General features: G+C 44.5%; 2 protein-coding genes and 1 non-coding gene across 20 annotated transcripts in view; 2 read left to right on the forward strand and 1 right to left on the reverse strand.

The window, feature by feature from the left end:
• The first annotated feature begins 774 nt into the window (after window positions 1–774).
• Window positions 775–847, forward strand: Trnar-ccg (transfer RNA arginine (anticodon CCG)). The gene has a single exon. It is a non-coding gene; the product is annotated as a tRNA-Arg (tRNA).
• Window positions 848–12,084: 11,237 nt separating this feature from the next.
• On the forward strand, window positions 12,085–16,479 carry C11H17orf58 (chromosome 11 C17orf58 homolog). 3 transcript variants are annotated; one of them, XM_074045475.1, is made up of 4 exons: window positions 12,085–12,219; window positions 14,192–14,713; window positions 14,801–14,995; window positions 15,538–16,479. In XM_074045475.1, exons 1-4 carry the CDS (start codon window positions 12,144–12,146, stop codon window positions 15,726–15,728), a joined length of 984 nt encoding a protein of 327 aa, XP_073901576.1. In that variant the 5' UTR covers window positions 12,085–12,143; the 3' UTR covers window positions 15,729–16,479. The 3 variants fall into 3 exon arrangements, with proteins under 3 accessions (XP_073901576.1, XP_073901575.1, XP_073901577.1); XM_074045474.1 differs by having other exon boundaries at window positions 14,804–14,995; XM_074045476.1 differs by having other exon boundaries at window positions 14,804–14,995; window positions 15,542–15,703.
• Bptf (bromodomain PHD finger transcription factor) overlaps window positions 16,003–26,804 on the reverse strand; it is a 118,877-nt gene continuing 108,075 nt past the window's right edge. For 14 of the 16 annotated variants that reach the window (XM_074045472.1, XM_074045469.1, XM_074045466.1 and 11 more), the window contains 2 exons: window positions 25,936–26,122; window positions 20,620–21,511 (listed from right to left, as the gene is read on the reverse strand). In XM_074045472.1, coding sequence (XP_073901573.1) covers window positions 21,475–21,511; window positions 25,936–26,122 — 224 coding nt within the window. In that variant the 3' untranslated portion in view covers window positions 20,620–21,474. The other 2 variants (XM_074045459.1, XM_074045460.1) reach the window with 2 other exon arrangements.

Below are 26,804 nucleotides of genomic sequence, written 5' to 3' on the forward strand. Positions count from 1 at the left end.
GAACCAGAATGTCTCTAAATTCTAATCCAAGATCTTGCTTTAGGATGAAAAAGTATGATTTCGTATTTAGGGATCCGTTGCACTCATGTTCCCCAAAATCCGGGGGAAAAAGAGGGGGGAACACGGATAGTGGCGAGTGGGGTATTGGGAGAGAAGCAGATTTGGTGGGAAAGCTTGTCACCCTGGAATCTGCCATAATCACAGCGCAAATCAAATTAATGTTTGTCGAGTAAACAGAGAGCAGGGAGGGCGGGGCTGAAGGTATAGGAAATTTAGAGGGGTGAGGGGAAGGGGACGCGGGAGGACCTGCGATCTGCGAGCTGTTGGAACCGTCCGGGGCACTGAGACCGATCCCTTAGTGAACTGTACCGGCAACTTTGAGAAAGACAGGCGCCCGGGCCCGCCCAGGCAAAGTGAATTCGAATTGGAGGGGAGCAATGAGCAGCCCAATGCTGAGAACCTTTCGAGAAGAAGCCAGCGGAAGGAGATCGCACACACGCGAGCGGCCATCAACACACTCAAGCAGCCTCTAGCAGCCGCAGCGCCCCCGGCGCCGACAGCCTAAGCAGCAGCTACGGACCTATGGCGCAGGCGCACTGCAGTTCGGGCTGCAGGCCGAGAGGGCAGCGCCGGACTGCGCATGCGCGCGAGTTACCGCCGCTGGAAGTAGCTTCCAGATCACAGGCTACCCTATACAAGACGGCGGAGCGCGGGGGCGGGGCCACGATGATGCCATCACGTAAGGAGAGGGTGTGAGAACGCGGATCCTGTGGTGACCCAGTGGCCTAATGGATAAGGCATCAGCCTCCGGAGCTGGGGATTGTGGGTTCGAGTCCCATCTGGGTCGCATGGGAATTAGTTTTGTCGGAGAGAAGTGTGATGACAGACAATTGGATTATTTCACATCTCTGCAAGGGATCTCGAGATAGATGTGTTACAAGTTAAAAGTGTTTTAAAACACTGTAAGAGTGCTTACAAATTAATGCCTAGGCAGAAGGGTAATGTACTCTTATAAAAAAAATTGCCCACAGCCTTATCGAGGTATAATAGATAAATTTTTAAAATGTATATATTTCAGGAGAATGTATTCTTCCTTGATTTATTTTTTCCTTCTCTATACTGATTTTTATTTATTTATGTACTTTTTTTACTTATTTATTTGTTTTTGCATTTCTGGGGACCAAATCCAGTGAGTATACTGATTTTTTTTTTTTTTTTTTTGGAAAAAGAAAAAAGCCTTAGGAAGTACAAACTAGCAGATGGACAAGCAGCTCTCTCCTTTTCTACTTGTTCAGCCTGAGCATCCCCACAGGCAGCCACACCTGCAAAACTATCTCCCTGTCACCCCAGGATGTGTGAGCAGACCCACTGTGTGACCTCCAGGTTTCTAGCACTAAGAAGAGTTTATACAAAAAGCAACTGTGCTGTTTGCTATAACCATAAGTATAATAAACATAATTTATGGTTCCTGCTCTCTGAGTGTGATGAGTAACGAGTTGTAATTAGAACAGCGGATTTTGTTGGGATTTGTCTGCATGTATGAGCTACAAATTAGTGAACGAAAAGAAACAGAGTTCTAATTTTTAAGACCAGTTCAACTGACAGGCAGGAAAAGTTTAACTCTTCTTGCAAACTTGTACAAAAGGGATGTCGGGTGAGTTAATGCCTACTCTGAAAACAGCTAGACACTAAAAGCCATGTGTAATTTGGATTTGAGTCTGAAACAGAATAAGGGTCAGTAGAGAAGTGTGAAGTAGAGAAGTGTGAAGTTTAACTAGTGATGTTAATTTCTTGGTCTTGTCAAATGGCCAGGCTAAGGTCAGACATTAAAGCAAGGAAAACTGGGCTACGGATGTAGACAATTCTCTGCATTATCTTTGCTACTTTTCTGGAAGTCTGAAATTATTCCCAAATTAACTAGTGTGTCAAAGCAACAATAACTAAACATCCAATGGAGAATTTTAACTGATCCCCCCACCCTTTAGAAGATTAGGAATGTAATGGTGAATTTTTAAACTGGAAAGCATTAACAAATTAAAAGGCCAGGGGAAAATTTCCAGCCATATTTCTGGCATTTTAGAGTTGGGAGTTGGCGGCCACAGCAGGTCTTTGTATGCAGTAGCTATCCAAAGAAATCTGAACCTCATTGTCTCTCTCCCCACCTGTCACCTGTAGATAGCATCTGGGGCAACAGACAGTGACACTACACTGTGTTCCTGGCCCCCCAAATGCATGCAAGATTGCTCTCGGATGTTGGAATGTGCAGAGATCAAGTACCTACGAATACTCCAGACTCAGACTACTCAGTGGGAAATCCGTATTTTTCTCTTCCCTCCACCTCACCCTCTCCTGGTTTCCTTCCCTCTCCTGTCTCAGAGGAAAAGGGATCCCTTCTCCATTTCCAGGCCCTCTGGCACTTAGTGTCACTGGAAAGATGGAAGGTGTTAATTGTGCCTCTTGCCTGTGTCCTCAGCTCACCCTTCTCCAGGCTTTTTCCCTGTGCGCCAAAGCATTCTGCAGTGTCTCCATTCCTGAAAAGCTCACCCCTCGTCCTGTGGCACCTCTGGTGAGAGTCCTGGGTATCCTCTCCCCCACGGCCAGGGTGCCTAAGGGCCTCTCCACATGGTTAGTGTGTTCTTGTTGTGCTGTTCCCCTTCCCCTGCTGCCTGGCACACTTCTCCCAACTGTGACCTCTTAATTGGCAAATTTAAGAAACACCTTTCAGTCAGTTGTCATTGTGCTTGATCAGCCCTGAAGTCTGAAATTCTTGACCAATTCTTCCTTCTTGAAGTACTCTCCTCCCCCAGGCTCCTTGGTTCTCCAAATAACTCCTTACTAGTCACCTTAACTTGTCCAAATAACTAGTCATCTTAACTAGTTCCCTCTTATTGACAACAATGGAAACTCACACCAGCCCAACCAGGGAAAACTCACTGGAAAGAAATGCGGGAAGGGCACCTACAAAGTAGATAGGGTGGCGGGGCTGAGGGCCAGGTTTGGAAACCAGCCAGAATCAAGGAAACTGGAAGCAGCGACTCTCAGAGCCACATGGTCACCACTGCCACAAGACAGGGCCAAGGGTCACTTACCTCAGAATCAGGGGACAGATTACAATTGGCCCAGCATGGACCAATTGAGTCATGGAGTCACAGAGGATTTGCCCTTCCACCAATTCTCTCTACAAAGAGGGAGCGTTAACTCTTTAAGAGGAAATTTGAGCCCTTCCAAGAGAGACATGGATGCTTGTTCTGTTTTTTTGTTAGTTTGTTTCTTTCTTTTTTTTTTGGTGGGATTGGGGTTTGAACTCAGGGCTTTGTGCTTGCAAAGCAGGCACTCTACTGCTTGAGTCATGCCTCCAGTCCATTTTGCTTTGCTTATTTTAGTGATAAGTGTCTTGTGAACTGTTTGCCTGGGCTGGCCTCAAGTTTCTATCCTCCCAATCTCAGCCTCCCAAGTAGCCAGGATTACAGGTGTGAGCCACCAGCCTGGCTGGATGCTTGCCATGTTAAATGTTTTTTCCTCTGCACAACATTTATACTTTTTGTTTTCAGTTTTCCATATGGTTATTCTATCACCACTGTTGATTTTAGGTGACACAGACTGTGAATCTTTACCAATCCACAGACTCTTACTCTATTTTGGTACATAAAGGGCTCCCTTTGACATTGTTAAGTAGGCAAGAGAGCATCAGACCTTGAAATAAAGTTAATAGCTTTTAACTAAGTAGTTGTACCAGATTTACTATAGCAAAGCTGAGAAGAAAAATGAAATTACTGAGATAAACTGTACAACACTTTAAAATATGGTTTAAAATCCACTTGAGGATTTGAACACACCCTACTACAGTAGACATGAATGGCCTGCTTTATCCTGATAGCTTTGCTTTCTTTGCGTTGGTGGTTCTCACCCAGGCCAGTTTTGCTCCCCAGGGGACATGTAGCCATGTCTGCACACATTTTTATTTGTCTCGACTGTGGGGGGGAGGGTGTGAGAGATGCTGCTGGAATCTAGTGGGCATGGCTTGGAGATGATGACTGACATCCTTTTTTAATTTTTTAACATTTGTGGTTATCAGATTATTGTTGCATTGGGTGTACATTGTGACATTCCCAGAAGCTCTTACAATGCATGGTAGTTGAATTCACCCCCTCCAGATGGCCAACTTCTCATGAAACACAAAATAGTCCTCATAGCAGAGACTGATCCAGTCCAAAATGTCAATAGTGCCCAGGTTAAGAAACTGCCTGCAAATCATGGCAAACGAGGACCACATGACTGTGTTATCAAATGTTTTGGGGTCCTCCTTTTTCCCCCAGCTTTATGATTTCTTGGTTTTCATGCAGGCTCAAGGGTAAAGTGAGGGAGTAAGTCAAAGGTCTTTCTTAATAGACATCAGGACGCCTGGGGAGAGCTGGGTCTAGGCCTGATTCTAGAACCCTAGCACGGACGAGAGGGACAGACTGGTGGTGGTGCGGAGATGAAGGCGTGGGAATATGCTGGAGTTCATTTGACAGCATCTGAACTGGACTGATGGATGATACCGTTAGCATGACGTGACTGTGGACCCAGATATGTGTAGAAAGCCACTTCCCTCCCTGGGGAGATTATTACAATCATCTCCTCAGGAAATGGAAGGGTATGGCAAAACTTATTTATCTGAAGTCGCTGTATACAATTATCCTTTTCATTTTAATTTGGTCAGATAAATATCAAGTATTTATTAGGGTCACGATTTCTGGGCTATGAGTTTAAATACAATTGTTACCCATGTGTAACATACATACAGAAAAGTTACTTGAACTACTGTTTACAAACTGAACATACTTGAGTAACCAGCACTCAGTTCACTGCAGAAGCCTCTCCTGGTCCCCTCTGGTCACTATCTCTCCTCCCAGGGGACCAGAGGCCTTCCTTCCAGCAGAATTCATTAGCCTGATCTGTTTTTGTATTTGATCATTTCGGAATTTTAATTTTATTTATTTATTGGTAGCTTTGGGATTTGAACTTGGGGCCTCGCACTTGCTAGGTAGGTGCTCTACCACTTGAGCCATTCGCCAATCCTTTTTTGTGTTGGGTATTTTCGAGATAGGGTCAGGGCTTGCTTTATCCTGATCGCTGTCCCTGAGCGAGTAGGATTATAGGCCTGAGTCCGGCATTAAAATGACAGTATAGGATGTCATTTTCTCTCCTACTCTTTTTGGAAATTCCATGGAAGCAACAAGGGGGTGAGAGTCAGACCAGGAACATCACCTCCAAGGAAAGTGGGAGACATCTAAAACTTCAACCGAGAGCAGAGCAACCCAAATCGGTAGCCATCCTCAGGGGCCCAGGACTGGAGAGGAGGCTCCTGGCTGCAGAGCTCAGGGCGGCCAACAGAGGGCGCTCCTCCAAGGTGAGGGTCGCACTCTGCAAGGCCAAACAACAGCCCCTTGTTTGTAAGGACAAGGCTGGGGTGTGTGGACAGCGCTTGTCCTCCCAGGGGCGGACCCGTGTTCTGAGTCTCGATTTGCCTCCCTTGCCTGCAGGGCTTCTGCCAAACACTGCCGTTCCTAGACTTAGGGAATGCAAGCATGCATGCGTCCAGGAACTGAGGCCAGTGTGAAGTCACAAATATTTATTGTTTCAAGCTGTTAAATGCAAGTATAATTCATTATGCAATAAGAGGTGACTACTACAGGGTGGAAAGTCTCTAATAAGTAATAAAGCACTAGAAGAAAAATTTGCTTTCCCTGCTAGAGATCTGGAGCTCAGTGGGTCCTAAGTTCCTAATGACCAAGGGAGAAAAGTGGAGACCAGGAACACCGCCATGGCTTTTTTTCCATTGGTAGCATGGCTCCTCACGCTGAATGATAGGCAAAGAAGGGGCAGACAATGGATCTTGGGCCGAATGTCCCCCGCCCCCAATATGTTGAAGTCCTAGCCCTCAAGGTGAAGGTGGGGCCTGTGAGAAGTGATCAAGGTTAGGTAAAATGGAGCCCTCAGGAAGGGATTAGTGTCTCTATAAAAAGAGACACACACCTTGTCATCCCAGCACTTGGGAGGCTGAGGCAGGAGGAGCACTAGTACCAGACCAGCCTGGACTACATACAGAGACCTGGTCTCAGCGGAAAAGGTGTACCAGTAACTATATCACCATTGCAGAATTGGATATGACAACTAAGCAAAAAGAAAAATGTCAGCTATAATCTTATTGCCTAAACGGGGCACTGGTGGTTCATACCTATAATCCTAGCTACTTAGGAGGCAGAGATCAGGGGATCAGGGTTCAAAGCCAGCCCAGGCAAAGAGACCCTATCTGAAAAAATGCCCAAACAAATAAAGGGTTGGCAAGTGACTCCAGTGGTAGAATGCCTACCTAGCAAGTGTGAGGCCCTGAGTTCAGATCCCAGTACTATTAAAAAAAAAAACTATTGTTTGGTGTATCAATTTCCAGACTTTTGCTATACATATATGTACATGTAGCTGTGTTGCATGATTTTTGTTTATAAATGTGGAATGATTACATACATGTATATCTTATTACATGGTTTTTAAATTTTTTAATATATAACAACATCTTTAATTTCAACAAATAAAGGATCCCATGATCATTTTTACTTTCGTTTTTTGAGACAGGATCTCATTATTTAGCCCAGGCTGGCCTTGTACTCCTGATCCTCCTGCCTCAGCATCCCCAGTGCTGGGATTACAGGCATGCACCACCCCACCCAGCTCTGTGATCACTTTTAATAACTGAATTCCTAGATACTGAATTGTTGAGTGGAAGGATGTCATTCCTGTATTTTTGCTATAGATCGCAGAGTTGGCCTCTGGATGTGTTTCACTGAGCAGCAGTCTTGATAGACATGTGACAATACACTGGGAATCATTACTACTTTAATCTTGCGGTTCTAAAAGTTTCTCTTTGCTTTACGTGGCATTTCTTTGAGTGCTGGTGACATTGCACATTTTTCATAGCTTTGCTGTCCATTTGTATTCCTTCTTTTCTAATGGCCTTTTCATATGGTTGGTCTGTATATGTTGAAAATACTTCCTCAGGGCATTTTAATTTTTAACTTTTTTTTTTGGCACAGGGTCTCTCTGTGTAACAACGGTTGGCCTCAAACTTGTGATCGTTTTTCTTTCCTTTCTTCCTTTTTTCTTTTTTTGTGGTGCTGGGGTTTGAACTCAGGGTTTACAACTTGAGCCATTCTGCCAGCCCTTGTTTGTGATTTTTTTTTTTTTTTTTTTGAGATAGGGTCTCACGAATTATTTGCCCAGGCTGGCTTTAAACCTCGATCCTGATCTCTGCCTACTGAGTAGCTAGGATTACAGGCGTGAGCCATCGGCGCCTGGCCTGAGGTGGGGTTTTTTTAAAGAAAAAATTTTCTAATTCCAAATTTTGGACCATTCTATGTAAATATGTGTCTTCGTCCTTCAGCCTCGGTGGGGATTGGTTCCAGGATCCCCTCAGATACCAAAACCTGCTGACACTCAAGTCCTTTATATAAAGTAGTGTGTTATTTGCATATCATCTACACACATTCTCCTGCATAGTTTAAATCAGTTCCTGTCCCTGGCAATACCTTACAATGTAAATTCCATGCAAATAGCTATTCCACTTACTGTACAGTTTAGGAAATGATAAATAACAGAAACAAAAAAGTCTAAGACCAGGTATGGTGGCTCAACCCTAGAATTCTACCTACTCAGGAGGCAGAGATCTGGAGGATCACAGTTTGAGGCCAGCCTGGACAAAAAAATTCATAGGACCCCATTTCAACCAATGGCAGACTGTGGTGACACATGCCAGTCATCCCAGCTTAGATAGGAAGAATAAATTAGAGGATGAAAGTTCAGGCCATCTGGGCCAGAAAGTGAGACCCTACCTCAAAAATAACCAAAGAAAAAAAGGCTCAAGTGGTAGCCTTTTGCCTAGCAAGTGCAAAGCCCTAAGTTCAACTCCCATCACTACTTGTACGGTGCTTTTTTTTTTTTTAGTGTTTTCTGTCAGTGGCTTGTTGAATTCACAGATGCAGAATCACAGAAGCTGTGGGTGTGGATAGAGGCTACATACATGAAGCCTCCCAGCAACCTTTATTTGGCACCGGCTTCCAGTTAGCCATGTTGTCTCCATAGTAGGAGCAGTCTTTAATGTCGCACTTGACATAAGGTATTGAATGTTATTCCCCCAGTAGTGTGTGAGTCACTTAAGTGATGAATTTATGATCAATAGTCCGGACTTCTCCCAGTGCCTGTGGGAGTTAACTTAGGGCTGTCTGCGAAAGTCTGGAGAACTTGGGGACACTCTGGTCCCAATCAGGATGATCCTGGCATAGAACTAGAATGTGATCGTAATTTACCTAATGGAAACCCACGCCACTGTGTTATACTTTCTCTGAGAAATGGTTGTAACTGATAATTGTTGCTTCTCAAACAGTGCCTGGCGCATAGGATGCTGGTACCCACTGGTATGTGTCAGTTACAGCACTAAGCACCCAGAGCCAGCACAGACCCCACTGGCAAAAGGACAGGGTTCATGACAGGAGGACCCTTATTCAGACCAACTGGCTACAAATCTGGCGGTGGGGTGGGAGGGTTCTCTTTTTGTAATTCTCTAGAATGATTTGAAGAACTCAGGACAATGCTATATTTATGCATATTAATGACTGCAGGGTATTTTTTTTGTTTCTTGTTTTTTTTCAGTGCTGGGGACAGTATTCAAAGTCTCGTGCAAGCTAGCTAGACACGCACTCTACCACTGAGCTACAGTGTTGCTGCAAAGATGCCATGAGGACTGACATGTGGAAGAGACACACAGGGCAGGCCTCACTCCAAGCCCCAAAGGCAGAGCTTTGCCACCTCCCTCTGTGGAGGGAGGCAGCCCACCTTCCTAGCACATCCATTGTAACCAGGGTCCTAGGTTGACCTGGGGATTCCAACATGTCAGGTCCGGCCACTTCCTGCAAAGAAAGCAAACAGAAGTGCTGGTGAAAAGACAGGAAAGGAAGAGAGAAAAGTAAGCAATTCAGCTCATGGGGGTACCGATAGGAGCGTCAGGTTTAAGTAGAGGAAGAATTGGGCGGGTGTGAGAGAGGTGCGTGATTAAGCAGTCTTGGTCAAACTCCAGTCTGGTTGATTATTATCTTAGTTCTGCTTCTGCAAGGTGCCCAAAAGTCCTTATTGCTTGAGGGGACAATCTGATTCCCCTTATTGCTCCTGCTTGGGAGGATTTATCAGGGAATGATCCTGGAATCCAGGTGACTGCAGGTTTAGGACAATGACAGGATTTTCAGACACCCCTTGTAGGGGGTCTGGAACCAGACATTGTAAAAACTGACAGTAAGATGCCTCACTTGCTGTTATCTCTTCAGCGTTGGAGGGGGTGAGATGGTGAGGTGTCACACACCACTCAGTGGTTCACATACCTATGTGCAGAGTTAAGTAGGAATCTGCCCCAAGTGCCAAAGACAGATGAAAAATGAAGGTGGATCCATTGAACTTCAAAGGTTTTTTGAAGGATTTTTGTTGTTTGTTTTGGCAGTACTGGGCTTTGAACTAAGGGCCTTGTGCTCACTAGGCAGGCACCCTACAACTTGAGCCATGCCCTCAGCCCCAGAGTCTAGAGTTTTTATTGAGGTTTTCTTAAGTAGGTGCGATGGATGAAATCACTGACCATGTGACTGAACCCAAACTCCAGCACCCTTCTCCACCCTAGAGATGGTTGGGCTGACTCCAAGTCCCAATCCTCGGACCATGCTATGGTGTTCAACCTTGTCCTCATCCTGAAGCTGTCATGGGGACCTCCAAGAGTCACCAAGGAAGCTCGTGAGGAACAAAGACATCTTTATCGCTTGGGAAATTCCAACACATAATACGTGCTCAATAAATATTTGCTAAGCACAAAGATACACTGGAAATACCAGAAATTACCAAGGTTGAGGAAAGCAGTTGGGCCCTTGGATCCTTCCACCTATTATGTGGGTGAAGCCACAGGGCTAGGACAAACCAATGGCATTAAACATTCCGATAAGGGGAGAAGCTCCCCGTGCTCTGGTTTCTGTTACCAAGCACCGTGGTGATCATTTGTCTTCACATGCGGCTTGTTTATAGAAAGAGAAGATAGCCAGGCCGAAACGAGTACGAGAGTCAATTTCTCCTTGTAAATGAGTCAGTTAGCCTGTTGGCTATGCAGTTCAGTCCCTTTGAACTGTGTGCGTCTTTCACCATCGGTGTGGTTTCTGAGCCTGTAAGCCAGACACTGCCTAAGACCCGGCTCTGGCAAGTTCTTCCAGCTGGTGCCACCCGGGGAGCCTCTGGAGCTTCCATATTTTAGGGTGTGTGCTTCAAGGCATTCACACCATTCCTGCCAGCAGAAGAGTTTCGGGAACACCCCACATTGGATCTGGGTGACCTGAATGTAATCTCAAGAAGGTATGTCTGAGGTGTGGCTGTAACCAAGAAAGCTTAAGCCTAATTCATTTTATTCCACTTGGCTTAAAGAAAGAGCATGTGAGCCTGGCGCTGGTGGCTCACTCCTGTAATCCTAGCTACTTAGAAGGCAAAGATCAGAGGGATGGAGGTTCAGAGCCAGCCTACGCAAAAGGTTCAAGAGCCCCTATCTTGGGAAAAAACCCTTCACAAAAAAGGGCTGGTGCACTGGCTCAAGGTGTAGGCCCTGAGTACTCTAAAGACAAAAACAAAAACGAAAAAGTGTAGGGAAGAATGCCTATGTGGCCATCTATAATCTGGGCCCCGGGAGTATGAAGGGAATAAGTGTTTATCTGATTCTGTTCACTTCATAACCCTACCCACTGGTACTATCCAGTACATAACCAATGTTTTTGTGTGCCTAGTCACTCCAAAAGAACTCAAACATGATGGAGTCCTGCCCCTCTCATACCCCATCGTTTTCCCTCTGACTTCCTAGGGTTTGTTGAGAACATGGTCCCCAGAATCTGCTCAGTCCACCAGCACTGCTATTTTCCAACCATAAGATATTAATTAGTTTAGCAGCTAGGTATGGTGGGGCATGACTGTAATCTCAGCCCTCAGGAGGCTGAGGCAAGAGTTCAAGGCCAACCTGGGCTACACAAGGAGACCCTGTTTCAAGAAAAAAAAAATGAGTGCAGCAAGACTTTGTTGTTTCCTTTAGCAACTGTGCCTCTGTTGGCTCACACGGCTTCAGACAAAGCTCCTGCTTTCATTTAGACTGACGCTGTGGACTGAGGTGAAAGTCACAGAGGTTGTGGGCTCAGTGGGGTGAACTTACTCTCCTTGGTGAGTGCTGCTTCTGTTCCATCCAAAGCAAAGGGCCCTTAGGCTCAGAGCCAACCAAAGGTGCTGCTCAAGGAGTCAGACATGAGCATTGAGTGAGCTTGCTTTTCTTAAGAGTAAAAAAGTCCAGGTGCTAAGCCATCCCCAGAGTCAGAAAGGTGTTTCGCTCATCTTTGTCATCTTTGTCCTCTGGTACCTAGCAGGTAAAAGCTACTCAGCATGCACCTGATGAATCCGGCGGACTGAATACCAATTTCAATGGAGAGAGGAGAGAGAAGAGAGGAGGAGGAGGAAAAGGAGAGGAAGGGAGAAGAGGAAGAAAAGGCTGAGGGCTTTCCCCCCTTCTGGTTCATATACAGTGTGGCAGTTTTACCAAACCTAGGAAGCGGTGACTGGTTTTTCCTAGGAATCGCCTCATACGTTCTGGAATGCACTGTCACCCGGTGGCTCTTCCCTTCCCCAAGCCCAAGCTGTATTAAGCACTAATTTTCTGTTTGTTGTCGGCTTCACCCAGAAAAAAGTTCCCATCACTCATTTTCCCCTAGCTTGTCCCTCACCGCCCCCTCCCCCATATTCTCTTCACTTGTCACTCCATCCCAGCCCGCAACCCTCCCAGGTTGAAGTTGAGGAAGCGAGGATGTCCTTGCCCCCGGGTCCCAGGACAGACCCTGGGGGGGCCATGTGCTCGCCCCCCTTAGGAGCGGGAGCGATCCCCGCGGCAGGCTCGGTTTTGTTGCAATGGTCTGTTCCGCCCGCGATGCCCGTTTCCCCAAAGGCTGCCCCTCATTAGCATGAACGGGGGTGTGGGTGTGGAGAAGGGGTGGGGGGAGAGCGCGCGAGCCAAAGCCCTGGCTCGGTTTGAGAGCCCGGGAACCCTGTCCACAAAAATGACAGCTAGAGCCCTATGGCTCCTCTGTCTGATCGTCGGATCATCCCCCGAGGCCCCAGTGGCGGAGAGAAAAGGTGAGGTCGCTCAAGTGCGAGCCCGGCCGGGGGAGAGCCGCGGGGACCCGGCGGGGACATGCGGAGAGGGAGCGATGGAGCGCGGGACGGGTACGGGTCAGCCCTGAAAGCGGGGAGACTCCGCGTCTGCGTGCGCCTCAGCAAGGAGCAAGATGGGTTCCCAAGGTCTGGTGTCTCCTGGATGCCTTTTCGGAAAGGAGCTAGCTCAGCCACTGAAATGATCCCGGGAGAGTCAGGCAGGCTGGAGGAAACTTTGCATGTTAAGTAGTTGCTCCATCCCAGAGGAGGGAACGTGTCAAAAGGGGTCGCAGCGCGCCTTTCGGGAGCCCAGGAGCGCGGGGACCGCCCGGCCCGCGCCCCGATCCCGCGGGTGGGCAGTGCGCCGAGGAGGGCTGGTGGAAGGTGACCCAGGCCAGAAGGGTCCCGACAGCTCGGGGGGCATCTCCCCCGTCTCCCCGCAGCCCTAGCACACCTGAGCCACGATCTGGTCTTGAGCCCCACGCACGCATTTCCCGCGTGAGGTGAAGTTAACGAGGTATCGAAGAAGTCAGGCACTTCTCTGCAGGATCGTGCTTTTGTTTTGCTGGTGTTTGGATGTTCTGTTCGCTTCCCGATCTGTGAAAAATAGCTTCCGCACCTCACAGGGCGATTTGCTTTGGGTTATTTTTCCACATGGACATTGGATGACTTCAGTGGCTTTTAACTCAAATATCGGACAATCTTTCCCATGACAGCAGATGGTGATATCAATGTGGAAGCAGTTGCGAGGTCAACAGTTGACAGCAATTGGATATCCCCCAGAACTTTATTCAGCTGTGTAGGGTACGCCCGCTTGACAGTGAGTCACAATCAATTGCTTTGCAAAAATATGGACTGTGCCCAGCCATTATCGCTGGGAGAAAGCTGATTTTAAAGGCGATTACCAATCTGGCAAGATAAATCGCTTTAAACGACGTGTTGCCAGAGCTGCAAATAGGCAGACCAAGAAATAAAGACCGGCTCGTAGTTCTTGTGCCTGATTGGAGGGCCCTGGAGAGGAAAGGGGAGGTGACATTGTGTAACCGGCATGGAAAGCTGCCCAGCTTCCAAGCTGGCTGAAGATTGTTCACTAACCTGTCTGCAGAGCTGGAGAAAAATCATTAATAATTATTTTTAAAAAATGTGTTTTCATGCCACGCTTAGATTTTTTTTTTCTCCACTAGTGGGGTGGTGGTGGAAGCAATGTGTGCTTTTATACTTAACCACGAGCCTTGGCCTCAGAGTCCAGCTTTAAAAACCCTTTCTAAGCTGCGGTTTACCAGTAAGTGGTGTCCAAGAAGCCAGATAAAAATTCACTCACAAATGTTCAATTCTGCAGAGACCAAGATGACAGTGTAAACACGGATGGGAAAACCAAACAGGTTTCGTTGTCAGGGGCGCTTAAACAATTAGGAGAACCTGTAACACGACACTCTTCCCCCTGGGGCTGGCTTCTTGGTACTTTTCTCGACAAACTGTAAATAGCAAAAAGGCGGAAGTTTATATATACATAGACACATATAGCTCTATGTATTGGAGGAGGGGCAAAAAGGAATTTGCTTTAACCAATGTTATCAGAAATGTTTAGTCCTAGAATAAATACAGGACTGTAATTTGAAAAGCTAGAGATGGGAAAAGGTTCCTGAACAAAATAAAACGCTCCCATTAGGCCTCTGATCCTCCATGCGGGGCGCAAAATTTCCTTAGTTGGCCCCATTCCTAGAGGGTGAGACCCTTACCTCCTCCTTCCTTTGGGGACTGGGAAATGTGTTCCTCCCCCAACCATCGGGGCGCCCCTAGTTTCTTTCCTGCAATCCCAGCTCTCCTGCCCCCCATCTCCCCTCCCCCTTCGCGCGGAGCCCTTTCTTCTTCACCCCCAGGGGCCTTCCCTCCCCTCCAGTCTCGCAGACACGTCCGCTCCTCCCCTCTAACGGCCTCTCCTTTCTTCCCGCAGCCTCCCCACCGCACAGCAGAAAGCCCGACCCCGGCGACGGCGCGAAGACACCCGCGCTCAGGGAGCCGCCGTTCCCCGAGGCCCCGCGCCGGCCGCGCGCAGCGGAAACTACCGCCGCCGCCCCCCGCGCCTGGCCCGACCTCCGGCGCCGGAAGCCCCAGCCGCCCGCTGAGAACCAGGCCGGCTTCCGGGAGGCCGCGCGCGCGCCCGCCGTGCCGCTGGGCCCGCGCCTCGCTCAGGCGGACAACCGCGCGTCGCCGCGCCGCGTGCTCGCGCCGGAGGTCTCCCTACGGCGCGCGCGCGCCCGGTCCGTGCGCTTCCCAGGCGCCCGGCCGTCCGCGCGCGCGCCCCCTGGCCCCGCCCACCCCAACCGGCCGCGCGCCGCCGCGCCGAACCTCGGACTCGAGCCCGCGCCGCCGCCGCCTCAGCCGCCGCCGCCGCCGCTGGGGGACGCCGAGCCCTGCGCGCGCGCCTGCAGCGCGGACCTGGACGAGCGCGAGTCGTACTGCGCGAGCGAGTTCGGTGAGCCTGACCTCATTTTCTTCTTAAGAGTGGCAGCGGGCAGGGAGAGATGAACGTAACGCTTTTCTCCAAAATGTGTTTTGAAAGCAGCAGTGAACGGAATCGTGCGAGATGTGGACGTGCTGGGCGCCGGGATCCGGCTGGTGACTCTGCTGGTGGACCGGGACGGGCTGTACAAGATGAACCGTCTGTACATCACTCCAGACGGGTTTTTCTTCCAAGTCCACATACTAGCCCTGGACTCCTCCAGTTGCAATAAGCCATGCTTAGAATTTAAACCTGGTACGACACTGACCTACACGACCCGTTCTTAGATGTATTTTATACTGCCATTTGTCACTTGGATGCCACAACCTGGCTTCCGTTGGTCACCCCAGCACCTTTGTGGGGGAGTAAAGAATAGAATTTAGGCGACAGGTGTCATTTCGGGCCCCGTGATTTGAGCCCACCCATCAAAAGTGAGATCAGCAGGATTTGGCTCTAGGCAGGCGACAAATGGCAAAACGCGTGCCAGAGGGATTGAATAAGGGATTCTGTCAGAAATGAGGAGAGAAAGCCTTATTTTGGGGGGTAGGGTGTAAGTCCGAAGGCCACTTCTTTCTAGAGATTTGCTGATACACAGGTTAGGACTCTGTTCTGTGATGTTGGCGTTTACAGGCTGGTCAGCTGGCTCTTACGGAAAGGTCCCTCGATTGTCTCCACGTGTTGCTGGTAGGTTGCGTTTCAACGTGAGCAAGATAATGGAGTCAGGCTGAGGCTTTCCTTAAAGGTCTTACATCTCCATCATTCCCTGGCATTCGAATGACTTTGGTTACTTTGTTCAGGCAGCAGGTACATTGTGATGGGCCACCTCTACCACAAGCGACGGCAGCTCCCTGCGGCGCTGCTCCAGGTCCTGAGAGGGCGCCTGCGTCCAGGAGACGGACTGCTCGGGAGAAGCAGCAGCTACGTGAAAAGGTTTAACCGCAGAAGGGACCGGCAGGTGCAAGGTGCAGTTCACAGCCAGTGCGTCTGAAGCACATCCTGGTGGCATTTATGGTTTACAAGAGACTTGCAATTCAGCTGCGGCGCAAAAGGTCTAGATGTGATGGGGTCTTCTACAATTGGGCCTACAGCGACTTTACGAACAAGGTGTATAGTTCCAACACTAATCTTGAAGTTGTCACTTTATGTACAATGGTAAGCGGCTGATTTCAGTAGCAAAGTTACTCAAATGTAATGTGCATAGACGCCTTCACACAGCTTAGGTAGCTGGTCTATCTGTTCAGTTAACAGATCACTGCTTCATGTTAAGTTTTCAAATTATTTTAATACTTTCTTCAGTAAAAATAGTTCACAAAAACATTTTTGAATTTAAATATACAACTTTGAATAGTTTGTATCATTCTTCAAGCCAAATTTATACTTAAACCATCACATTTTCTGTACAAAAAGAGTAGGCACACTAGTCTGCAGACATTTACAGATGAAATGTCGTTTAGATCAAACACTAGGGCCAGAGCCCTGGACAAGTATTAAATGTTTACATTTAGAGTACTAAAGGGCTTAATTCAAGCACAATTATTATTGAAAGCAAGTGTTCCTGATGTACCAAAATGTAATACAGTGTATTTTCATGCCTTTCTGCTCCTAATAACATGTTTTGTGCCAAACTGGCAGCTATTCCAGTGCTAAGTGTAGTCTGATGTATCTGATGTCATTTTTCTATTAAGACCAAGTTATCATGTTTGTGTTTGTAAAGCAGTAAATCTTGCCTTGAAATCAGATCTTGGATGCATCTGTTTTGTTTTGTTTTAGCCTCAGTGAGCCTCAAGTTTTGAGAAAAAGCTTACATTTTAAATGTTTTTCTGTTGGTTTGAAGATCTAGTCACTAGCTAAATACGATAATTTTACACTTGAGTCAACAGACATTACAGTTATTTTTTAAGATCAAGCTCTATTACAGTTAATTTGAAGTACTGTGAATACAGACACAAATAATGCATGAAGATTACAGCTCTGTGAAGATAGAGGAAGTTCACAGAGGGGAGAAAAGCAGACTATTTGGTCTGCAGGTGACATGCTCATGGAGTTCAGTGTGCATTTAGAACATGACGTGGTTCAAGGATGAGTAGGACTGGATGCTGGAGAGTGAACAGGAAAGCAAGGAGCGATACAAAATTGAGAGGTTCTGACTAGTATGTGGTAACACATTACTGGGGACTTGTAGATAATTTTCCAAAAGTGAATCGTCTGAATTTCTTAAAATTATTTTTAGCTGGGTGCCCTGGTGGCTCATGCCTCTAATTCTAGCTACTTGGGAGGCTGAGATCAGGAGGATAGGGTTCAAGGCTAGCCTGGCAGATAGTTCATGAGACTCCCATCTCCAAAATAACCAAAGCAAAATGGGCTGGAGGTGTGGCTCAAGTGGTAAAGTGCCTGCTCTGCAAGCATGAAGCCCTGAGTTCAAACCCAGTCCCACCAAAAAAAACAAAACAAAAAAAATGTAGAAACCAGAATTGCTTGGAAACCAAGTGCACTGGAACATGTTATTTTTTTTAAAGTTACTGGCAACAGAGCATACAGTTAGTGAAGAGCGTCTGAATGACGTTTAATGATAAAATTGACTCAGGCATAAAACAATGCCAGTTGCAAAAATCAAAGCTGATTTTTTAAATGTCAAAAGGCTATGTGGCAATTTGAATAACATGGTGGGAAAAACTAGACAATATGACCAAGTTCACATACTTGGTGGGATGGTCTGATGTTAAAGCCTCAAGAGAAGAGTTACAAATGAATCTGGTTTAAAAGAGTGAAAAAATCACTTTTATGGAAAGCTAAGGGCTAAGGTTTGGCTTAGACAATACTATTTATGAAAAGTAAAACAGAGAAAATGCCAGCACCTGGTGTTCGTGGTACGTGGAAGCCACTCAGTAAGTAAACCTCAGGACACACAGGACAGATTTTCAGAGACTGCCTGAATAAAAATGGAGGCCATCATCCAAGGCCAGATCTGCAAGGCAAGAAAAGGGAGGTTCACTGGGGGTAAGAGAAGTGGAGTGGGGGATGAGGAGGCAGTGAAAGGCAAACTGGTAATTCCAGGTTAGGCAGAAAAGGTCAAGAAGAATCTTCTTTTCAATGTTCAGTCAGGATCTAGGATACAATCTTTAATTTTATGGAAAATCTTAATGAGCAAATTCATTCTAGTTTCTAATCCTTTTGTCCTATTGCTAGGTTTTTCTTAGCACATGGGCTTGTGCTCCAAAGACTAAAGGCTCTTTGTGCCTACGTGCACACATAATAGTCCCTCATCAATAAAATACTCAGTTGCCTTCAAGAGTAATTCAATAGCATCTGTCCTTCAAATTAAGCTGTCACTTTAGAATTCAAGGGGAAAAAAGTACTTGTTTTTCCTTTGGTAGGAAAGGGTCTGTAAGACAAACTTTTTGTGTGTGTGGTATTAGCTTTTAAAAACTTTTTTTTTTAAAAGATGTCACTTGGCACTCTTCATATTTCTCCTAAAATCATTTTTAAGATTGACTAAGCACACATATATGCAAACACTTCTAAAAGACCGACTTGTCACTTACAACGTATAATCTCAACTTCAGGACATACTTGCAAATGCAACAAATAGTTTAAAGCAGGACTTTATCAGTTTTAAAATACAGCTTCTTTCTTTTGGAATTTGGTCCGAACTAGATAAAGTGGTGTGATTGGAGAAATGACTTTTTCAGCATCTCATTCTAAACACCTCCAAGTGCCTCAGACTATTTCAAATGATCAGAAACACTTCTCGGCTTGCTCCTTCCCCCCCAAGTACTTACTGGCTATTCCTCTGCCCATGAGAGACCACCAAGCTCTTGAAATTGCAACTGTGGGGGACAGGCCTCATCATGAGAACAGTAAATGCTGGGACAAGGTGTGGCTCTGTCCAACTCAGTCTGAATGTGTGCATAGATTTTTAAAAAGCCATTAGGCTGGCTAATCTCAGAAACCCAAAGCAACTGGGAGTTGGCCTAACAGAAACGGAAAAACTTTTCTCTGCAGACTGCAGAAGGTAGGTTACAAACAACACATCAGTGTCTCAACACTCCAGCACACTTGAGATATAAAAAGGTAATTGTTTCACTTTATAAAATATCTCCAAAAGTTCACAATTAAAAAAAAAAATCTATGGCAGGACGTTAAATACATATCCTGCAGAATGTGGGTAGGAGAAAAAAAGCCTTATCATTATGAAAATAATTTTCATGAAATGGTTTAAAGGACTGTGAACTTGGAGATGAAGCATTGCAAACGTTGAAAATACTTTGTCAGAGAAATCTGTTGATGCAAATTAAGTATATTTACAGGCTCAAAGACTAGGTAGAAACATTCTAACAGTATCGCTGATTATCCAAAGCCAAACAGCTTAGTAACTTATTGCACAGAAGCTTGTCAACGAATACTCATAGAAAAGCAGCTTTTGAAATAATGGTTTTCAAAAATCACTTCTGAAAGACGAAAGCTCTACAGTTGATAAAACTATAAAATGTCTTTATGTATTTATATGGTGATAGAAACTGCCAAAGTCTTGATACCATTAAACACACATGAAATTATATCTATCTGCCTGGTCTCAGGACTTCCATAAAATTTTATCTTTTTTGTATAATTTGGCAATGCCAACAACTTCATAAAATGTATCAACCAGCCAACCCACAACCAGTGTTTTGTAGAAACTGCACCAAATCCAATGTCAGAAACATTATTTTATTTTTCTAGGATGAAATGTCCTATTACGTACAAAAAGAACTGCTGTTTAGAATTTGCCACAATTTGTTAAAAACATAGCAATCTATTGCCTACAGGTAGGAAAGTTCTTGCTGCAACAAGTTTTAAATGATTAAGCCCATATATATTTATATATATATATATATGAATAAATAGTACAGAAATACTGTGACGTGATGAGATGCAGAATAAATTTATAATTCATTAAAATGTAGAATTCTTGCATCTGCACAGTGCATACAACATGTAACATTTTTTTAAAAACTAAAAGGACAAAATAACTTGTATTTAACTACGTCCCTCTTAAAATTTTAAGCAAAAACTTTGTTTCCATACTGAGCAATTAGTTTCTTTAGTTTGTAAGCATAGGTTTAAGTGACACCTTTATGTACAAAAGGAATGGGTTTCATTAGATTAAAATTAACCCAGAAGAACCTGTACACCTGAGCCTGTAATAAGAAAGAACTGGGAACTGCAGCAACATCTTTCTGTTAAGAAACTAAGGTCTGGGGAAGGTTTTGCATAGCAGGGCAACACTTAACAGAAGGAAACTTTTAATAAACAAAACTGGTAAATTCCAGGACTTGGTAGGCCAAAGCTAGTATGAATTAGTGCAAAGTCTAGGAAAATTTTTGCAAAGCTGCATAATCCAACGCTGGCTGATCTTAGAGAGGCTATTATTACAACACAGTAATACAATGTGTAAGGTTAGAACAGGGAAAGGAAAAACATGCAAACACACCTTCTACTACTGCTTCCATTCTTCCCATACTGCTTAGCTACTGTTCCTTATGTGGAGCGGACAGACAAACCCAACCAACAAACAAAGAACTACAGCGGACAAGGTCATCTGAAACACCCTCCAGACAACATAAGTAGCTGGCTGCAACTGCTAATTTGCCTAGTCAGACGAAGGCGATGTGTGTGGTGTCTATGTTTATCATGGGCTCCATCAAAGGATGCGACAGGATTAGCACCCTGGAGGTTTCCTCTGATGCGGTGACCATGGACTGGGCACTGTAGAGTAAGGACCGCTACTGTCCTGGACAAGCCCAGGTCTGCCTGGGGCCTTCTGCTCTCCTCTCCTTGGCAGCCCTCCCCGCCAACAAAGCTTACAGATCAGCATCAGCGCACATTCAAAGACACCTCCGTGTGGGAGAAAACTTATCTCCATTTATTTCGATTCATATACATCCATAGTTGAATTTTAATACAAAAAGAAAAAATTAGAATCTGACAAATGTTTACAAACAAGATACCTTCAAATAGATTTTGCTCATTTTAGCCTGGTGCAGAGTAAATGACAAACTGTACTGGTGTAGTCAAGGCATTAGTCTGGAGTCCAGGACCACTCAGCCCAACCTTTCTGCAAGCTTAATTGATATCTACCATGGACAATAAACTCATGTTGATTCCCAGTTGTGTGTGTGTGCACATGTGTACATAGCAGCTCCTTTCATAGAAAGAAAAGACATCTAGAGGTCGTCTTGTACTTTACCTACAGGAATCATGATAAGATACAGGATGGATTACAGGTAACCAGGGCTGGATTTTATAAGAAAAAATAATTAGCTGACAAACGAGGGCAGCGATAAAAAAGCGTCTTTTTTGCAACAATAAATAAATACAGTCAGAGTTTTCTGTGAGACTCTAAACCAGCTTCTTCACTGAAGAGCAGACGTGGCATTTCCATGGAGTTACACGTGACCCCATAGTATCTTTTTTTTTCTTGCTTTTTCTTTTTTCAATAAACAAAATTTTCCCGCTTCTGCCACAATAGTAAAACCATTTGATCTTGACAAGATAATGGTGCCGTTGACTTTGCTTTTCCCTTGTCCGTTGGACAAAATTGGCCAAGAATATAATTGGACTCTTATGACCAATAAAAACGAAGTTTAGGTCAAGTCTTGTCAGGATAACCTGACTAAAAACATCTGGCTCCTAATTTAAAATAGTTCAGACAACCAGATCCTTGCGTGTTTCATGTTAAGTTAACACGGGGAGCTCTAAGAAGCTGTAGACTGCAGCTTGTTGTTATGAGACCTACAGAACACAGAGAAGAGGGAACAATTAAGCACCCTTCATTTTTGAGAACAATGACGCTTTATGTGGACGCCAAGGTCTGTCAGTCTGGGGAAGCAGCCATGTTCTTTCACTCATCCTTGGCAAGCAAATATAAGAGAACAATTAAGGAATTTTTTAACTATACTAGTAAAAACTTTTTACTGTACACTAAACATGATAGCTCACTGGAAAAGCCAATGTTTTAAAATATATATATTTGTCTAATAAAAATTACAGTATCTTTTCCCAGTGGGACACCAGAGACACTTACAGAAGCATTACCATAGCAAAAGGTGGGTGTGTTTATTTACATTGATTTGGGAAACAGCAGGGAAAAATTATGTTAAAAGAAGAGAAGCAGTAATATTAAACTCACATTCTTCTATCAAAAGTAGAAAATCTTCCTTCTAGTTTCACAGTTTTATTCACAACGTTTTTTTAGTAAACAAAATTACTGTGCAGTTACCAGGATTGAGTCCAAGTACGCTGTGTTGCAACAGCAGATACATACAGAAGAAGTCCAAGAGTTTACAACTGTTCTGTCCAACATGGCTGCTAGAATCAAATTTTTGCCACTATACATCTTTTTTAACATTAAAAAATTATATTAACTAATCTCAACTTTTCTGAGAGGTTTTGAGTTAGGTAATCACGCAGTACAATAAAACAGAGACCCCAACATCCAGTTCTGATTCCAGTTAAAAATTCATACTAAAGATATCACAATCTGTAAGAAAAGAAAGAACATGGATGGTATAAATGATGAATTATAACAAAGAACAGAAATGAAAATCACGTGCAAACAATACTGGAGAGAATAAATTAAAAATGGGAAAATACGGTCAGGGAATAGGCCTAGTTCCACCCAGGCCACTGGAACTCCAGAAATAAATCAAGTTTCAATGGCTCCTTAAACTGGGGAATAACAGAAATTCCTTAAAACAGCAACAGTAAATTGCCCTTATGTACTTTTTTTTAGTCAGTACTGGGATCTGAATTCAGGGCCTTGCACTAGCTAGGCAGGTGTTCTACCACTTGAGCCACTCCTCCGGCCCTTTTTGCTTTAGTTATTTTCAGGTAGGGTCTCATTTTTTTTTTTGGTCCAGGTCAGCCTGGACAGCAGTCCTCTTATTTATGCTTCCCAGATAGCTGGGATTATAGATGTACATCACACCTGGCTTGTTGGTTGAGATGGGGTTTCACTAACTTCTTGCCTGGGCCAGCCTCCAACAGAGATTCTCCTAATCTCTGCCTCCCGAGTAGCTAAGATAACAAATATGAATCACAGGCTTGGTCCTTTGTGAAACTCTCATCATTGTAATTTATTTAAGCAGAACTGAGTACACTTCTCAATTCAGCTCCTAATTCTTCAATGAAAATAATGTAACTTTAGTACATAAAAAGCTACATAAAAAGTGACAAGGTGCCCTTGGTGGTGACAGGGATGCAGGTCAGCATGTGGAAAGCTCATCTCCACGACCAGAGAGAGAGAGAGAGAGAGAGAGAGAGAGAGAGAGAGAGAGAGAAGTTTCAATGGAGGAGTGGAGAGGAGAGAGGAGGAAGAGGGAGAGATAAAGAAAAAAAAAGAGAGAGAACACAAAGTGGCCCTAGAAACTACACTAAATGAATACACCAGGTATGAGCCAAAAAGCATGGTGGTGGTGGGGTGTAATAAGTTGTGCTCCTCTCCCCAGTCTTCACTCAACCTGAAGTCCAGGCCCCTGGGACCAACCACTCCCACCTTTCAGCATTTTGGGCAGTTCCATTTCTTACACTGCTATTTCTCGTTTTATCAACTTTGTTTAACCCTGCTACAGCAAGTGAAAACCAAGCTCACTTAACTATTTTGCCACTTTTTCACTCTCTGTGTCCAAGTTTTTTTCCTAGTACTTGAAACTATACCTTTCTGTGCTTTGTCTACAGGCTGATTCTAAGAGCTGTAGACCAATGCAGGGCTCACAGGGACCTTTTTCTCTGCAGCACCTAAGCTTTTGCTAGGCAGGCATATGTATCCCTAACATCCTTTGGCTTAACCAGTCTTAGGTTTTCCTGCTTCAAACTAATTATCACACATATTAACCCTTCTCCTTCTGCAGACACCTCTCCATTTGGAGTACTCCATCTGCACTCCATTTGGATGGCTTTCTGCACGGGTCTGCTGTTCAAATGTCACCCTTACTTCAGACAATTCTCGTTGCTTTCTGGCACTTCTTGTTTTCTGGACTCCAGGTCTTGCTTTCTTGATGTGCTTATCTTTGTTAAAGCACAATCTTCCAATGATTTGCCCTTTCCTTCCATGACTAAAAATGTATTTAATTCTGTTTCTACACTTGTTTGGCTGCATACAGATGCCTATGATGAGAATCATTTTTCCTCAAACTTTTGGATTTATTCCTCCTTAACCTGTAGCATTCCACATTGTAGTAGAAAAGACTATCAGTCTAATTCTTGTCATTTTATAGGTTGTCTGGTTTTGTTTTCTGAGACGGTCTCACTATGCAGACCAGGCTATCTGGAACTCATGTTCCTCCTGCCTCAGCCTCCCCAGTGCTGGGATGACAGGCATGCACCACTGTGTCCACTAAGTTGTCTGTTCTGTCTTCTGTAAAAAGGAGGGGTGGGTCTTTGTTCCATCTGTCCACCTAGGCTTATCAGGCTTACCAATTATTCTCCTCTCCTCCCTCCTACAAGAACACAAGCTCCACAGAAGAAAGGGCTTTATTCACTGTTAAATTCCCAGTCTGAGCACAAGGCAGGTTCTCAGTAACTATTGCTGAATGAATGAATTTGCTCTTAGATTTCAAGTACTGTGCCTCTCATTAGCTCAGGACATTTTTCTTACATTAGTCTTTTGCTAATTTCCTCTGCCATGTCTGTACTTTCTAGAATCCTTTTCTCTTGTTTTCCGTTATATTTAGGAATCTCCATGTATGAGCGTTCTCTGGGACTTTACTGGTCAGTATGTCGTCACCATCCTGAAAAGCGCTCTACAAGGATCCTGGGTTGCACCTGCCTGGCTTCATGAGTTGATCCTTCTCCACCTGCTTTCTATATTCCAGAGTCTAAATGTTGGGGATCGATGAAATCAGCTAACTGCTGAGGACATTTCAACATGCTCTTTTTACTACTATGAGTTTTATTCCTTTATTATTATAATTTTTCAGAGGATTCTGTCATACTAAGTTCTTTTTTTTGAGACAGAGTCTCACACTATGTAGTCCAGACTAGCCTCACACTTGCAACCTTCCTGTTTCAGTCTCCTGAAACACCCAGCTTGTCCTTTCCGTTTTAAGTTTGACAGCAAATGAGTTAACAGATAGGGTTTGATGTAAATGGGAAAGCTCTGGAGGTTTGGCAGTTTCTTGGTTCTCTGTCTGCTTTTCTTCCTTTCTTGCTTATAATTTTCAACTCCTTCACTTTAATTTTATGTAAAAGGACTCTAAAATATATTTCTTGGGAACCATCTACAGGAGAAGGAAGACAACACACCCCAAAGATTCTCCTCAAAGGGACATAACTAGGTAGAACATTGATTTTTGGGAGGAGGTGGTAGCCGGGATGGAACCCAGGGCCTGGAGCATACTAGACAAGTGCTCACCACTGAGCCACTGAGTCTTACTCTTGGTATGGAATCCCTCAGCAAACCCAACTAAGGCCTACCCAATCCAAATGTTTTGGGATGATGGAGTCTGTGGATTGGTGGGTGGGGTAGAGTGAGGCATGAGTCTCAAGGCTACAGAGTAGCGGCAATTAGCACGGGAAAGCAAAGCAGGCCTCTACCGGAAGAAGAAAGCCACGGGCTTAGAGGGGGATTAAAGTTCAAAAGCAAGGGCACGAAGGTCACAGTAAATGAATTTCATGCAAAGTTGCTCAAAGAACAAAAGACTGTGGACTTAAGCTTAGCTCTATATACAGCATGCATCTGGATACGTATCCAGAAAAATAGAATACTGGATGGTTTCAAAGATATAGCATACCTAAATCAAAGAGAAAGTGCTTAACGCTCTGCTTTTTGGTTCTTGCCTTAGACATGCCACTATATTTATAGCTCTCTGATCCTCCACAGGATGTCAACTCAAGGAGAGCAAGGGCTCTGACTGCTAGCACAGGTGCCTCAAGGCCCTCAACACAGCACCTTATATTTGGTGGGCATTCAATAAATGCTTTTGAATTAAAAAAAAAAAAAGAATTTTAACCACAATCACAGACAGACCCAGCAACTTCTCACTATTGAGCCTGTCTCAGGTAGTATGTTATAATGCTAGAGTCTTGATCTTTAGAAGAAAAACAGTTTTTATTTGAAGGTTCAAATTTGCCCGAAGTTGCACTGGCTGATTCCTTGGACAAGACATAAAGAGTTTGAGGAGGTGAATTAATTCAGAACACTGAACACATGTGCTTACCTGCTAGCCTTGAATCCTTTCAATTTCTGTACAAAGAATGATTCAAGAACTTCTGCACATTGGTAAAAAGGGGAGTCACTTGGATTGTAGTAACGACAGTTATCAAAAATTTTGGTCATATCTGCCACAAATTCGGTCAGCTTTTCATAATATCGTCTTTGTACTCTTTCTTCCATGGTGGCAAGGTCTTTAAAACATAAAACAGACAAAAAGGTTCTCAAAACTTTAAGGCTTTTTCAGTGTGACTATGGAATCCACATTTACTGCTCAAACAGTACTAGAGCCACGGGGCTCTACCACTGGACACTACTGTGCAACACTAGCAGTTCCGAATTTTGTCTTTATTGCGGTTCTGAAACATGAATCCTGGTTCCTAAGAAGATTCTTTTATTTCTAGTTAACTACACAAAATAGTTTCTCATTCAACTGCTTTGAGGCAGAGAAACCATGGCAATATGGTCTATGCACATCTATAATAAATTTCCACATGCAAACAATCAAGTGTAGTACATGCAGAGAGAGAAGGTGACAATCCAGACGATGAACAAAATCTTAGCACTAGTGGTTTTGATCCTTGTGTTAGACTTTAGTAGTCATTTGTTTTCTTTACTCATTTTTATTGTTACCTTACTTATATTTGTGGCATTCTAACTTACCATCCATGGTAGTAATGATATAAAGTTATCCACTACAAGTAAATGTAAGGGAAAATATTAGCTAATATGAATAAAGTACTCATATGAAATAGCACAGATAACATGCAGAAACAGATGGGTGTAATATAAAATATACAGATGACCGTCACCCCAATTTCCTGACACACAGCTTCTAAAATCCCTGCCATCTCCAGGGTGATGAGTGTGTTTTGA

The sequence above is a fragment of the Castor canadensis genome, chromosome 11 (assembly GCF_047511655.1).
Source record: "Castor canadensis chromosome 11, mCasCan1.hap1v2, whole genome shotgun sequence".
NCBI lineage: Eukaryota > Metazoa > Chordata > Mammalia > Rodentia > Castoridae > Castor > Castor canadensis.